The 12979-nt window shown below is 41.2% G+C and overlaps 2 protein-coding genes across 5 annotated transcripts in view; one reads left to right on the forward strand and one right to left on the reverse strand.

Moving 5' to 3' along the window:
- Positions 1-4715: 4715 nt before the first annotated feature.
- Positions 4716-8822, reverse strand: tifa (TRAF interacting protein with forkhead associated domain). The gene is made up of 2 exons (XM_072583600.1): positions 8690-8822; positions 4716-6286 (listed from the first exon to the last, which is right to left on the reverse strand). The coding sequence occupies exon 2, from the start codon at positions 6276-6278 to the stop codon at positions 5700-5702; it is 579 nt and encodes a 192-aa protein (XP_072439701.1). The 5' UTR covers positions 6279-6286; positions 8690-8822; the 3' UTR covers positions 4716-5699.
- Positions 8823-10122: 1300 nt separating this feature from the next.
- alpk1 (alpha-kinase 1) overlaps positions 10123-12979 on the forward strand; it is a 142582-nt gene continuing 139725 nt past the window's right edge. For all 4 annotated transcript variants that reach the window (XM_072583629.1, XM_072583621.1, XM_072583611.1 and 1 more), the window contains exon 1: positions 10123-10419. The gene's annotated coding sequence lies outside the window, so the exon portion shown is untranslated. The remainder of the gene's footprint in view (positions 10420-12979) is intronic.

Raw genomic sequence — 12979 nt, forward strand, 5'->3', positions numbered from 1 at the left:
GATGTTGCCAGGATTGAAGTTAAAAATCACACAACAGGTTTATTTGGAAGCATGAGCTTTCGCAGCATTGCTCCTTTATCAGGACTGGTTGGATCAAAGGGTCTGTTTCCATGCTGTACATCTGTATGGCTCTATAACTCAATGATGCAGACGTTAGAAATAATGATGTAAAAGTAGGTAAATGGTTATCAAACCATCCCATCACTGGTGAAACTTTTAAGTGTGTTGGGTTAATTAGAAGTTGGACTCTCCTGAATTCAATGAGAAGTTGAATGTTTGATGTGGGCCTAGAATGGGAAGCAGGTCTGAGTGCAGCAGACTCTCCTGTTTTGATGTAATATATTGGTCATTCACTAATATGTCACTTGCACCACTTGGACTCCTCCACCCTGTGGAAAAGATCTTGTCTATTCATCTTATCCATGCCCCTCATGATTTTATAAATCTCTATAAGGTCACTCCTCAGCCTCTGACATTCCAGAGAAAATAGCCCCAGTCTATTTGGCCTCTCCCAATAGTTCAAACCCTCCAACCCTGGCAACATGCTTGTAAATCTTTTCTGAACCCTTTCAAGTTCCACAACATTATTTCTGTAGCAGGGAGACCAGAATTGCACGCAGTTTTCCACAAGAGGCCTAAATATTGTTCTGTACAGCCGCAACATGACTTCCCAACTCATATGCTCAGTGGACTGACCAATAAAGGTAAGCATACCCAAATGCCTTCCTCACTCTCCTGTTGACCTGATAACTCCACATGTATTTGCCCCTTTAATGTTTAAACATCCAGCAGACAGGGATCCCATGTCCAACAAATTGGCACTGACCTGGGAGTTGTCCTAGTCATTTTCATCTGGAGAACTGGAAGTGATGGAAAGAACGCAGCTTACCTCTGACACTATCAGTATTGGGCTCCACCTGGGCATCAGATGCCACCAGCACCCGTGCTCCCCAATGTTTCAACCCACCAGATTGTCTCCAACTATCTTTCCTGCCTCGTAAACGCTAACACCTGAATGATGCCCACCCTGCTCCTCTACATGCCCCATGTGAAGGCCATGGTGGTTGGCAAGACCAACAACCCCCACCCCCTGCAGCCTACCATGCCCATCAATGCTATTCCCAGTGAGCCTTCCATACATCCTGCACAGCCCCCAGAACTCCCATCACTATCTTGGAACCTACCCTCTACAAATACCGCTGCTTCCCTCCCTCAGCCTTAACTTTCCCATCCCTTTTGTCAGAAATCATCTCCCCTGCCTCCCACCACCACCACCCGCACCCCCCCCATCCCACCCTGTGCTGCCCTCTACAGGCTTCACTCTCAAACTGCTCAACATACAAAACATGGACTCTCCCAGGACTCAGTCCAACTTCGACATGACTGACTAGACCCTTCCCTGATTGCTCTACTTGCTGCTTCCCACGAACAACCATGATTCCTCAGACTTCTTGGATGGCCCTAGAGAACTGACCATTGCCCATTCCTGGCAGTATGGTTGGATATATTCCATGACTGTGACCACTTCTCGTGGATAGCTTACTATAGGCAGACCTATGGAATGTGTGGAGGTTGCGTCTGTGACTGACAATATTTGGATGCCCAGATAGTGACTCCCACACCCTTTGGCAAGACTGCTGGCATGGCCCCACATATTTTCCAACATGGCTATTTTGTTCAATGAGTACACAGTGAGTTTGTTGCACAGGCAGCTGACACATGCTTTAGGTATTAGGCTTTCATGTCTTCTGGACAGATCCTTCCTGATAAACATAACAAGCAGCCTGTTAGCCTGTGCTGAAGTGAACACCAACACAAAAGCACAGATAGTGTTTGGTTCTGGCTGAAGTGCTGACAGGGAAGGCAAGATGTGGATGCTGCAAGCTTGCAGGTTGGCTGTCAGTGAGCAAGCACTAAGAGAACAGACAAGCAGCCCTGAGATGCAGCCTGATCCAATCTGTGTCTGTGCAGAGGCTCTTACAGCAGCCTTTCAATATTAGTTGCTGCTGCACCCTGAAATGCAGATGTGAGCTTCCTAAGTGTCCTGTGACAGGTTAGGAATCATGACGGGTTGACAAATATCAGATGCCAATGTCCATGAACAAGGAATACATGCAGCAGTTATCCATGGATGCTGCCTGGTGCTGAGCAACTTGGACTCTTGTTGCACCCAGCAGTGAGCTGAAGTCACCAAGTATTCACTCTGACTTCCATGGTGCAAATTTTCGATGTCTAGCTTATTCGGTAAGGTAGAAAGCTTAATATTAAGAAGGCAAGTTGTGCTGTTAATAAGGCACTTAACAAGCCATAATCCCCTTTTATTGGCATCTTGCAGTGGAAACTCACAATGCCTGACCATGTACTGGGTTGCTCCTGACATCAAGATAGACCTCGCTGAATTTCTCATGTAATTCTGCCACAAATCTTGCCATAGGCATGTTCAGATTTCTATTTCATGCATTGTTACTGCAAGAAATACACAGAATCTTCCTTACAGTTTTATTTAGCAAACGACTATTTTAAAGTTGTTTCCCTGGCAAAACTAGGATAATGTCAACTAATGATTTCTTGCTGCTAAAAAAATTAGATTCCTCAGATTTGTAGCATTTTTACAACTTCTCAATTTTTCTTAGTGTTGTGCAACACTCCCTTTTGCATATTTCTTCTTGGTACCGCTTTATAAGCCAAATTGAGCTCCAGTGTCATGTTGCAAAAATTTAGCTCCTCCTTTCCAAGCTCATGTGCTATATTTACTGACAATTACAGAATTGGGCTCGATCTTAGGTCATTTCCACTTTATGTCTGAATCTTTTGGTATGCTGATAACAGCACACTTGCTGCTGTTTTTTTTTGTTTTTGTTCAAGCTAATTATTAGTCAACATTGGAATGAAGTGCAGCAAACCTTTGATGTCACTGACCTCAGACAAAAGAATATATTATGAAAGCACGTAAGTTATCTTGAAGCTGGCAGAATTTTGGGTAGGCAACAGCTAGAGTACAGTGTGCCAGTCTGGACACCGCACTACAGGAAGGATATGATGCACTGGAGGGAGTGCCGAGGAGATTCACCAGGATGTTGCCTGGGATAGAAGGCTTTGGCTGAGAAGGGAGGCAGAAAAAACCCAGGTTTTTTTTTGGAGCAGAGAAGATTGAAGGGGGCCCTGAATGACATATATTATGAGGGGCATGGACAGGGTGGAAAAGAAAGCTACTGTTCTCCTTAATCGAAGGATCACTACAAAAGGGTACAATTTTGAAATGAAAGCAGGAAGTTTAGAGGAGAGATTAAAACTTTTTCACCCAACTATTGATGGGGGTTTGGGAGAGTAGTTCAGGTGGATCAATTCACAATCTTTGAAAAGTACTTGAATGAGCACCTGAAATGTCATAACATTCAAGGCTAGGCTATGGCCCTAGTGCTGGAAAGTGAAACAGGTTTAAATTTAGTGTCAATTTGGCGATATAGGCATGATGGGCCAAATGGCCTCTTCTGTACCTGTGTGATTCCATGATGCTGTGACCCAAGACCTGGGCACAATACCCCTTCTACTCACCACTTTAGCCACCTCCAACGACACCTAGCAGCCAATCAGTCTATCCTCAATTAAAAGCAACAAGATGGAAAGGATTGTTGACAGTGTTACCAAGCAACACTTAATCCCCAATAACATGCTAATACACAACTAGTTTAGATTTATTATGCAGCTTTACCCAGGTGAATTCCCCTATCCTATTACTGTACATCTTCCCTGACTAATGCACCTATACCTTCCTGACCACAATGGGCAATTCACCCAACCTGCATATCGTTGGATTGTGGGAGGAAATTCGCATAGACATGGGGAGAATGTGCAAATTCCACACAGACAATCTCCCAAAGCTGGAATCAAACCCAGATCCCTTGTGCTGTGAGGCAGCAGTGCTAACCACTGAGCCACCATGCTCAATTGCATTTCCAACATCAAATCCTTTGCTATCAATATCCCAGTGACCAACTCTAACTGGATCAGTCATTTAAACACTGTGGGTGTAAAAGATGCTAAAGGACCAGACATCCACCTCATGTCCTGACTTCTCAAAGCCTTATCACTTCCTATGAAGCCAGGAGTCGGATGGAAAACTTTACACTTAGCTAAATAAGCATAATTCTACAACACACAAGAGGCTCCATATCATCCAGGTCAAAGCACTACATCTGATCAGCATTCCATTCACCAACCTCAACGTTCAATCCCTCTTGGCACCACAGTACTTTGACAGTTTTTGTAGTATCTGAAAAATGCAATAATTCTCCAAATCTTCTACACTCATTCTGACTTGGAAGTATATTACCAATTTATGATTGATGCTGGAGCAATCAGGGATGCACAATAATTCAGGGATGTCAGTCTTGCCTGCATCTCATGAATAAATTTTAAAAAGGAACAAAGCAAATGAATACAATTGCAAATCCAGTTTAAAGGATATATTGTATTGCATACCATCTAAGTTGGCTACATATTGAGCATAGCTGGATGAATATTCCAAGTTATAAGAAATTTACACAAGTCAGAGAAATTAGAAAATGAGTAACATTTGTGATGAAAGAAGCTGTTGGAGTGTTAGAAAGGGTGTATTATAAAATGCAGCAGAAGCTCTGGATAAAATTGAGAAAGAGTAGTCATTGCTCTTGTTCAATAAAATAGCATAATGCATAGATACAAAGAGTAGCAGATTATTGGAAAACAAAGTAGTTATCATGGTATTTATTGAAAATTCACATATAATGGAAGACTATGAGAAAGAAAGGAGGATGGGGTTCTGGGGTGAAAGGGAGGGAGTGAGAGAGAGAGGAGGGTGGTGGAAAACGAGGAGTCAGAATGTCCCTTATCTGATAGTATAGTGGATGCATAAAATTGAGAATTCCCTACACTTGATCATTATTTGCTGGCTTTTGGGATCATTGATCTAATGCAAAAGATAGTTAAAATAAATTGGTACATTGAACCTAAATAAGAACATTACCTTGAAATATAACTTGTAAATGGGTTGCAATATCTCATAAAGTTGCACATAAATTTATTTATATTTCATAAGATTTCAAGATTCTAACTGTTCTATTTTACAGTGCAAATGTTTTCCACAATTACCAATGTTGCACATACTGGAAGTTTACCAATTATATAGTGTACACATGGCTAACAAGTAAATCTGGAAGTTGCAGTAAAACTCATGCTATGTTTATCCTATTGAAAAGCGTTGCAACTTTAATCGTGATTTGCATAATCAAATAACAGGTACAGAATGAGTGAGAACTTGTACTAATTAATCACTAATAACAAACCATTCACACAAAAATATTTTGGGGTGATTAATTTGAGTCTGATCCCAAAATCCAGCTTATACATTCCAGAATATTGGATAAAAATGTCAATACAATAATTCAACCAGCAAAAAGGAATAGTTTCCGTGCTGGATAAACAATGTCAGCAATGATTTTGCACAGAAATAGACAAGGATTGCTAACGTATTCAGCATAGGTCAGAGTGGACAATAATTGAGTTCATTTATTTGGTCTCATCATTCTTCATATAAGTAAACACTTTACTTGTCAGGTTACATCTCCCTGCCCATAAATCACTGTATATCTGGACAGCACTTAAAGAAAGGCTCAAATTTTCTATTCATGCTGATTAGCGAGTAATCATAAGGCATTACTTTAATTAATTTCATTTTCATCACTCTCCACTGCAGTCTGAAATTGGTATTGAGGAACTGGAACGTCCATAAACTTTAAAGGGCCAATTTCAGGTACAGGGTGTGTTAGGGTCTCCACATTGACCTCTTGACAAAATGGAACTAGGGAAAGTTTGATGAAGATTTCAAAGTGTTCTCTATCTTCTCCGTCATCTTTTTCCAGATAGAATTGGTATTCCCCAAATCGCAAAATACATTTCCTTGGTAAATCAATCTTATTAAGGTGATCCAGACTTATATTATTGACAGATAGTTTACTCTTCAAGCTTGTATTTTTGATTTCAAAACAGAGTTCTGAGCTCTCACAGTGTCGAAAAGCTTGAATAATAAACTGCATTCGAGAGGCACGTTTGTCCATTAGAGGAAAATGACACACTTTGGAATCACGGCCAAACATTACCATTTCCTCCACTCGGTATTTCTGTTTGCCAGCATAATTCAGAGATGTAAATACTGTTGCCTGGGGGTGATAGACATTGATATTGAGACAAGTAATGGTCTGTTCAGTGTCTTCACTTTCAAAAGACATTGTGCTGTGCATTGCTATTTCTGTAAAGCAATAATGATCATTATTTTTTCTGTCCAATGCAAAGTACTGAAAATATACATTATTAGTCATTAAATACTTTGGACATTCTGAATTTGTGAAAGGTACTATATCAATGCAACTGTTTTCTCTATATAGCTTGACAATATAAGTGCACATAACATTTCATTCACGCCAACAAAGGTTGTGAAGAGTTGGCAAGGAGACTTGAACAGGACTTGAACAGGTTAAGTGAATGGGCAAGAAGGTAGTAATCAAATATGTGTGAATAGATTCAGTTTAGTAAGAAAATCAGAAAGTCAGACAATATATTAAAGAGTGACAGTTTGGGAAGTGTGGATCTCCAAAGGAATTTGATGTCTTTGTTCATTAGTCTCTAAATTCTAGCATGCAGATGCAGGAAGGAATGAGGAAAGCAAGGGTATGCTGGCCTTCATTAGAAAAGGATTTGTGTACACAAGTAAAGATGTCTTCTTGCAATTATGTCAGGCCTTAGTAAGACATGCCTGGAGTGTTATGTACAGTTTTGATCTCCATATCTAGGGAAGGATACAGCTACCTTAAAGGGAGTGCACAAAGCTTCACCAGATTAATTCTAGGAATGGCAAGATAATTTTTATGCGGAGAGATTGAAAAGACTGGACCTGTATTCTACAGAGTTTCAAAGAGCAGTGACCTCATTGAAATGCAAAAAGGTTCTTACAGGGTGTGACAATGAATGTATTTTTTTTCCCTTGGTGGTGAATCTAAAACTAAGGATAAGGAGTAGGTCATTTAAGGCTGAGATGAGAAAGAATTTCTATCCCGGAGTCTGTGGACTTTCAAGGATTCAGCATGTTCGAGACAGATATTAGTAGACACCTGGAGGCGAATGACATTAAGGGATATGGAAATAATACAGGAAAGTGGGATTGAGGTCAATTGTCAGCCATGATCTAACTGAGTGGTCTAGCACACTTGACAGGTAGAATCACCTAATCCTATTTCTATGTTCCAATATTTCAAGACATTTAAACTCATAATGAACTCATCATTCTTAAGACAGTGAAATGCATCTAATGAAATTACTAACAGCTCTAAACAGCGCATTTATTTATTTTGAAACATTTTTTGTTTACTACTGACTTTTTAAGTTCCCAATAATTGCATTTATCACTGCACTTGCTTACACTGACTGATCAGGGCTGTCAAATTATCCCATTGATCCTTTTCAAACTGGAATTACTGCACACATGTTTCCAAGCTTCTATGCTGGTTTTACTATAAAATGTTATTTGTTTCTCTTTCTAATGCATTTACGATGTAGGTTAAATAGCATCTTCGGAAAAATGCCAGTAATCCAGTTTTGTATATGTAGCAAAATTAGATGCATTAATGACAAAAATCATGAATTTTATTTTCATCAGGTTCAGCTACGATCCAAGAAATTGTCAATTCTATCGCCCAAACCTGTGGAATAGAAACTGCCAACGTAACCTGTTGCTGCTAATAAAAAAACTCCTTTAAAAAGATATCAAGGATTCTACACTTGTGCCATGCTGGGCACAATCAGGTAAACAAGGACAAAGTGATATTGGGATTGTTATTAGCGATGTACTAACGAAATAGTTATTATTTTCGAAGACCATGCAGGAATTGTTAAGTGCTAGGAAACCCACAATACCCGAGTAATTAACTGTTCAGCGCATGAAACTCTGCACCACTTCCGGGCGCCCAGTCGGGGTGGGCGTTAAATTTAACCTCAGTGACCGAGGTTTTGGAGGGAAGGCGTCAGAACAGTCGGACTGCAACCAAAAATGCAGCTTTCCCACCGGTGGGCTGAATGCAGAGCTTGCACGGCGATTCGGGGGAGGGGATGAACATAGAACATAGAAGAATACAGCGCAGTACAGGCCCTTCGGCCCTCGATGTTGCGCCGATCAAAGCCCACCTAACCTACACTAACCCACTATCCTCCATGTACCTATCCAATGCCCGCTTAAATACCCATAAAGAGGGAGAGTCCACCACTGCTACTGGCAGGGCATTCCATGAACTTACGACTCGCTGAGTGAAGAACCTACCCCTAACATCAGTCCTATATCTACCCCCCCTTAATTTAAAGCTATACCCCCTTGTAATAGCTGAAGAAGCGAGTAAAACTAAACGGTTAAAAATGCAACGTGATGGTGGGAAAACAACAATCCAAATATGATACGGAAACATCTCTGGCCAATTTAATCCATAATGTTACGCGCGAAGCGTCTATTCAACCCTGTTGATTGATAAATGTTTTTTTTTAAATGGCAACGGTTAACAAGCGCTTTTTTTCCTCTGATTCTATGTTTAATGACTCCGGGAATCACCATAAACTAAGTAGCCCAGCATTCTTGTAATGTTGCTTTTCTCAGTGAATGAGTACCAACCTTGGAGACGCTACCGCCCTCAAAAATCGTAAATATGTAATCCAGCGGAAGGCTGCACCCAACGCTTCTCCGCTGATCCGAAAACCACAGAGCAAACACTGATCAGGAGCTGACTCCTATCTTTGACGGACATCCGAGTTATCAAATCAGAGCATCATGCTGCCGGAGATTCACCGCCCTCGCTGCTGTTTCCTTGGCTTGGGGGGGATTACATCAGAATCAAGGAGTTGTTACGGCGCCGAAGGAGGCGTTTCGGCCCGTCGTGTCTGTCCTGGTTCTAGCACCCAGTGTCAATCTCCTGCCTTTTCCACACATCGCCGCATACTATTTCCATCCAAATAATCACCCAATGCCATCTCAAATGCCTGAACTGAACTCCACTAAATTCCCGGGCGGTGCAGTCCATACTTTAACTACTCGTTGTGTGAGAAAGTTTTTTTTACGTCACTTCATTTGTTCATTTTTTAATCTTTTTTTATTACTAATGGGATCAATGCCGTTCTTTCTAATCCTGCCTGCTCATCATTTTGGAAACCTTTCAAATCTCTCCATACACTCCCAACCCAGACCACCTTAGATTTGTGAAGAGGTCAGCATCTTTGATCTTCACCTATTCAGTTTATAACTGTTAATTATTTTAATACAAACACACGTACAACTACTGTTGGTTGTAAATATGTAGGAACACTGTCAACAATGTCAATTGGGTAAAAACCGAAAAAATGCGAATGCTGTAAATTAGAAACAAAAACAGAAATTGCTGGAAAAGCTCAGCAGGGCTATGAGCATCTTGGAGAGAAATCAGAGTTAATGTTTCGGGTCCGGTAACCCTTCCTCAGAACTGAAACGGCAATTGTATTCCAGGGATTTTGAGGAAAGCAGGGGGAAGGGTAGAGGGGAAAATGTAGAGGAAGAATTGGGTTGGGAAGGAAGAATGAAAGAGATGGAAGCGGAAAAGGGGCGGTTTAGGAAAGTGGGGGGGGGGGGGGAGAGGCGTGGTAGGGAGTGTGAGGGATTGGGGATGGAGAAGGATGGGGTAGGAATAGACGAGGGGGACCTGAATGACATGGGAGAGGTTAAAGAGGGAGGGATTGAAAGAAGGATAAAAAGGGAGGTGAGGGAAATTAGGGGAAGAAGACGGGAAAGAGGAGGGCATGATAAAAGGGGTGGAAGGAGAAAGGGTCGGAAAAGAGAGGTGAAGGTGACGAGTGGAGGAGAAGGGGGTATAGTTCGAGTCCCACCTGCCCCCGAGGTGTCGAATAACATCTCAGAACAAGTTGGTTAGAATCTGCCTCTCAGGGCAGGGAGGAGAGAAAAGCAGGAAGTGAAAGTGTTGGAGAAATGGCAAATGGAAGTGAAGGGGTAAAGAGTAGAGGAGGAAGAGGGGGCGTGAGTTCGAAGGATGGTGAAGAGAGCAGGAGTGAGACATTGAGAAAGGCGAGAGAGGGCGCGATAGAGCAAAGCTGAAATGATAGCAGAAGGAAATCTTGGAGCTCGGTCATTCGGAGAGAAATTGCGGAATTCCCTGGGATTTTCACTTTGTGTGTGAAAAACTCAGCCCCGGTGTGATTCTTTTGTTCTAGTCCGCGAGCGATTAGACTAAAACAACCTGTCTGGATTAAAGCATTCATCATTATTTGTACAGCGTCTTTCTGAAAAGCAAAGTACAGACCCGGAAGGAAACTGATTTACAGAAACTGTGCAAAGAAACAGCATGGATTCCGGGAAAGGTATTGTCAACAGTTCAACTTCATTAACATTTATGAATAGTTATGAAAGTAGACATCCCTTAAAATCCATAAGAAAATGCATGAATACAAATCCTCAAAATCTGGAGGATTCCTCGTGATCTTGTGCAATAATACACTACAGTGCTGAATTTCATCACTGTAGATTCCGATGATGTACCTTCATTTTAACCACTATTAACAACACGGCTTGACCATTCAGACATTTCTCCCAAGACCAGTATGTCATGTGTAAGGTGTGGCGTCCAAAACTGTACACAGTATCTCCAGAACTGGTTTAAATCTAATTAAAAGTTAGAATTGCTGCAATGTCAGTTTATAAAAGCTAACGCCCCATCAGCCTTTTCGGTTATTCCTCCTCAATGGAAATTACCAATACTCGGCAGAGCACAATCAAAACGGAGAGAAAAATGAACTCTCCTGACATAATTTGGAGATGTCGGTGTTGGACTGAAGTGTATAAAGTTAAAAATCACACAACACCAACCTTATAGTCCAACAGGTTTAATTAGAAGCACTGGCTTTCGGAGCGCTGCTCCTTCATCAGGTGGTTGACATAATGATCTTTTCTGGTCCATTCAGCTGGTTTTCCGGCTCCGCTTATCAGGTGTTACTCTCCACTAGGAGGAGCAAGTGAACGTAATAGACAGAGTGAAAGATGTTGCATGAAAAATGTTAGTATTGCTCGCCAAACCAGACAAAATCTTTAAAGAGAGAACCAGGCGTCCACACTATTTCTTTTTTCACAGACTCTACCTGACCTGCTGTGTATTTTCTATTTATAGTTCAGTTACCATAACTTTGCTTTTGAGAGTAAAAAATTAGTTTTGAGTGAGCTAAAAAACAGAAATTGCTGGAGAAACTCACTAGATCTGGCAGCAGCTGTGGGAAGAAAGCAGAGTTAACATTTTGAATCCGGTGACATTTTAGTGACTGTGTTTCAGATAATGTGTAGTTGTTTGTTTTATTTGTATGAGGTAACTCCGAAGTAACTAAGTTAAAAGTCACACAACACCAGGTTATAATCCAACAGATTTAATTGGAAGCACTAGCTTTCAGAGCACTGCTCTTTCACCAGGTGGTTGACAGTTGTCATTCTCCAATTGTTACTACCCTGGCTCACTAACCATGCCATCATCAGGGCATCCAAATTGTGACTTTTATCAGTGATCATTCTATCCTCAAAGACTAAGTGTTCCTTTATATATATATATATATATATATCAGACATGTTCTTACACGCATCTGAATGTTTTGACTTCACAGTGTCAAATTGCCCATTTTTTCATCTATTTACTACCACCAGCAAATCAGCCATATTTTCCAACTGAATTATTTACATGCAAAGCTTGCTAAGGACAATGCAAACCATCAAGGGGGGAGAGGTGCTAAATCCAAATAGAATTGGAAGTGGAAAGAGTCCCTCATACGAGAACATAAATAGGAGCAAAAATAGGTAATTGGCCAGTTCATGTCCATTCTAACATTGTTTTGGCCAATCTGATTGCAGCTTTTACCTCACTTTCCTGTCTTGTCCCTGATATCTTACCATATGTGGAGTCACAGGTAGACACAGTAGTGAAGAAGGCATTTGGTTCACTTGTCTTCATTGGTCATAACATAGAGTACAGGAGTTGGGACATCATGTTGCGGCTGTACAGGACATTGGTGAGGCCAGTTTTAGAATATTAGATACAATTCTGGTCATCCTTCTATAGGAAGGATGTTGTTAAACTTGAGAGGGTACAAAAAGATTTACAAGGATCTTGCCGGGACTGGAAGCTTTAGGGAAAGGCTGAATAGGCTGGGGCTTTTTTCCCTGGAGCATCAGAGGCTGAAGATGACCTTATAGAGGTTTATAAAATCATTATTTATTTATTTATTCATTCAAAGGATGAGGGTGTTGCTGGCTAGGCAGCATTTATTGCCAGAGGACAGTTAAGAGTTAACCACTTTGCTATGGGTTTGGAATCACATGTCAGCCAGACCAGGTGAGGATGATAATTTCCTTCCCTAAAGGGCATTAGTGAACCAATGGGTTTCTCCTGACAGTCAACTCAAGGTCACCATTCGACTTTTAATTCCAGACTTTTTTCATATTGAATTCAAATTTCACCATCTGCCATGGTGGGATTCGAACCCAGATCCCCCAAAACATTATCTGGGTCTCTGGATTAACAGTCCAATAATAATACCACTAAGTCATCAGCTCCCCTTAAAAGTGATAATACCTAGTGGTATTAGGGCACATAACCAAGCCTAGATTGGGGGAGTCAGATTCAGATGTGTGGTCAGCGCAGATGATTTGGACAGAAGGGTCTGTTTCCGTGCTGTATGACTCTATGACTCTATTGTAGATCAAATATTGGGCTAACTCAGCCTTGAATGTATTCAATGACATAGCCCTCACTGCTTACAGTAGTAGGGAATCCCACTTGACCCACTAGAATTAATTGCTGTATTGAGTAAACCTTTCTTGGGTGGTAGAAAAAAAATCCAGAATGCTATTTCCTTTCCCAGGAACCAATTTGTATTTGTGTTC

The sequence above is a fragment of the Chiloscyllium punctatum genome, chromosome 1 (assembly GCF_047496795.1).
Source record: "Chiloscyllium punctatum isolate Juve2018m chromosome 1, sChiPun1.3, whole genome shotgun sequence".
Classification (NCBI taxonomy): domain Eukaryota; kingdom Metazoa; phylum Chordata; class Chondrichthyes; order Orectolobiformes; family Hemiscylliidae; genus Chiloscyllium; species Chiloscyllium punctatum.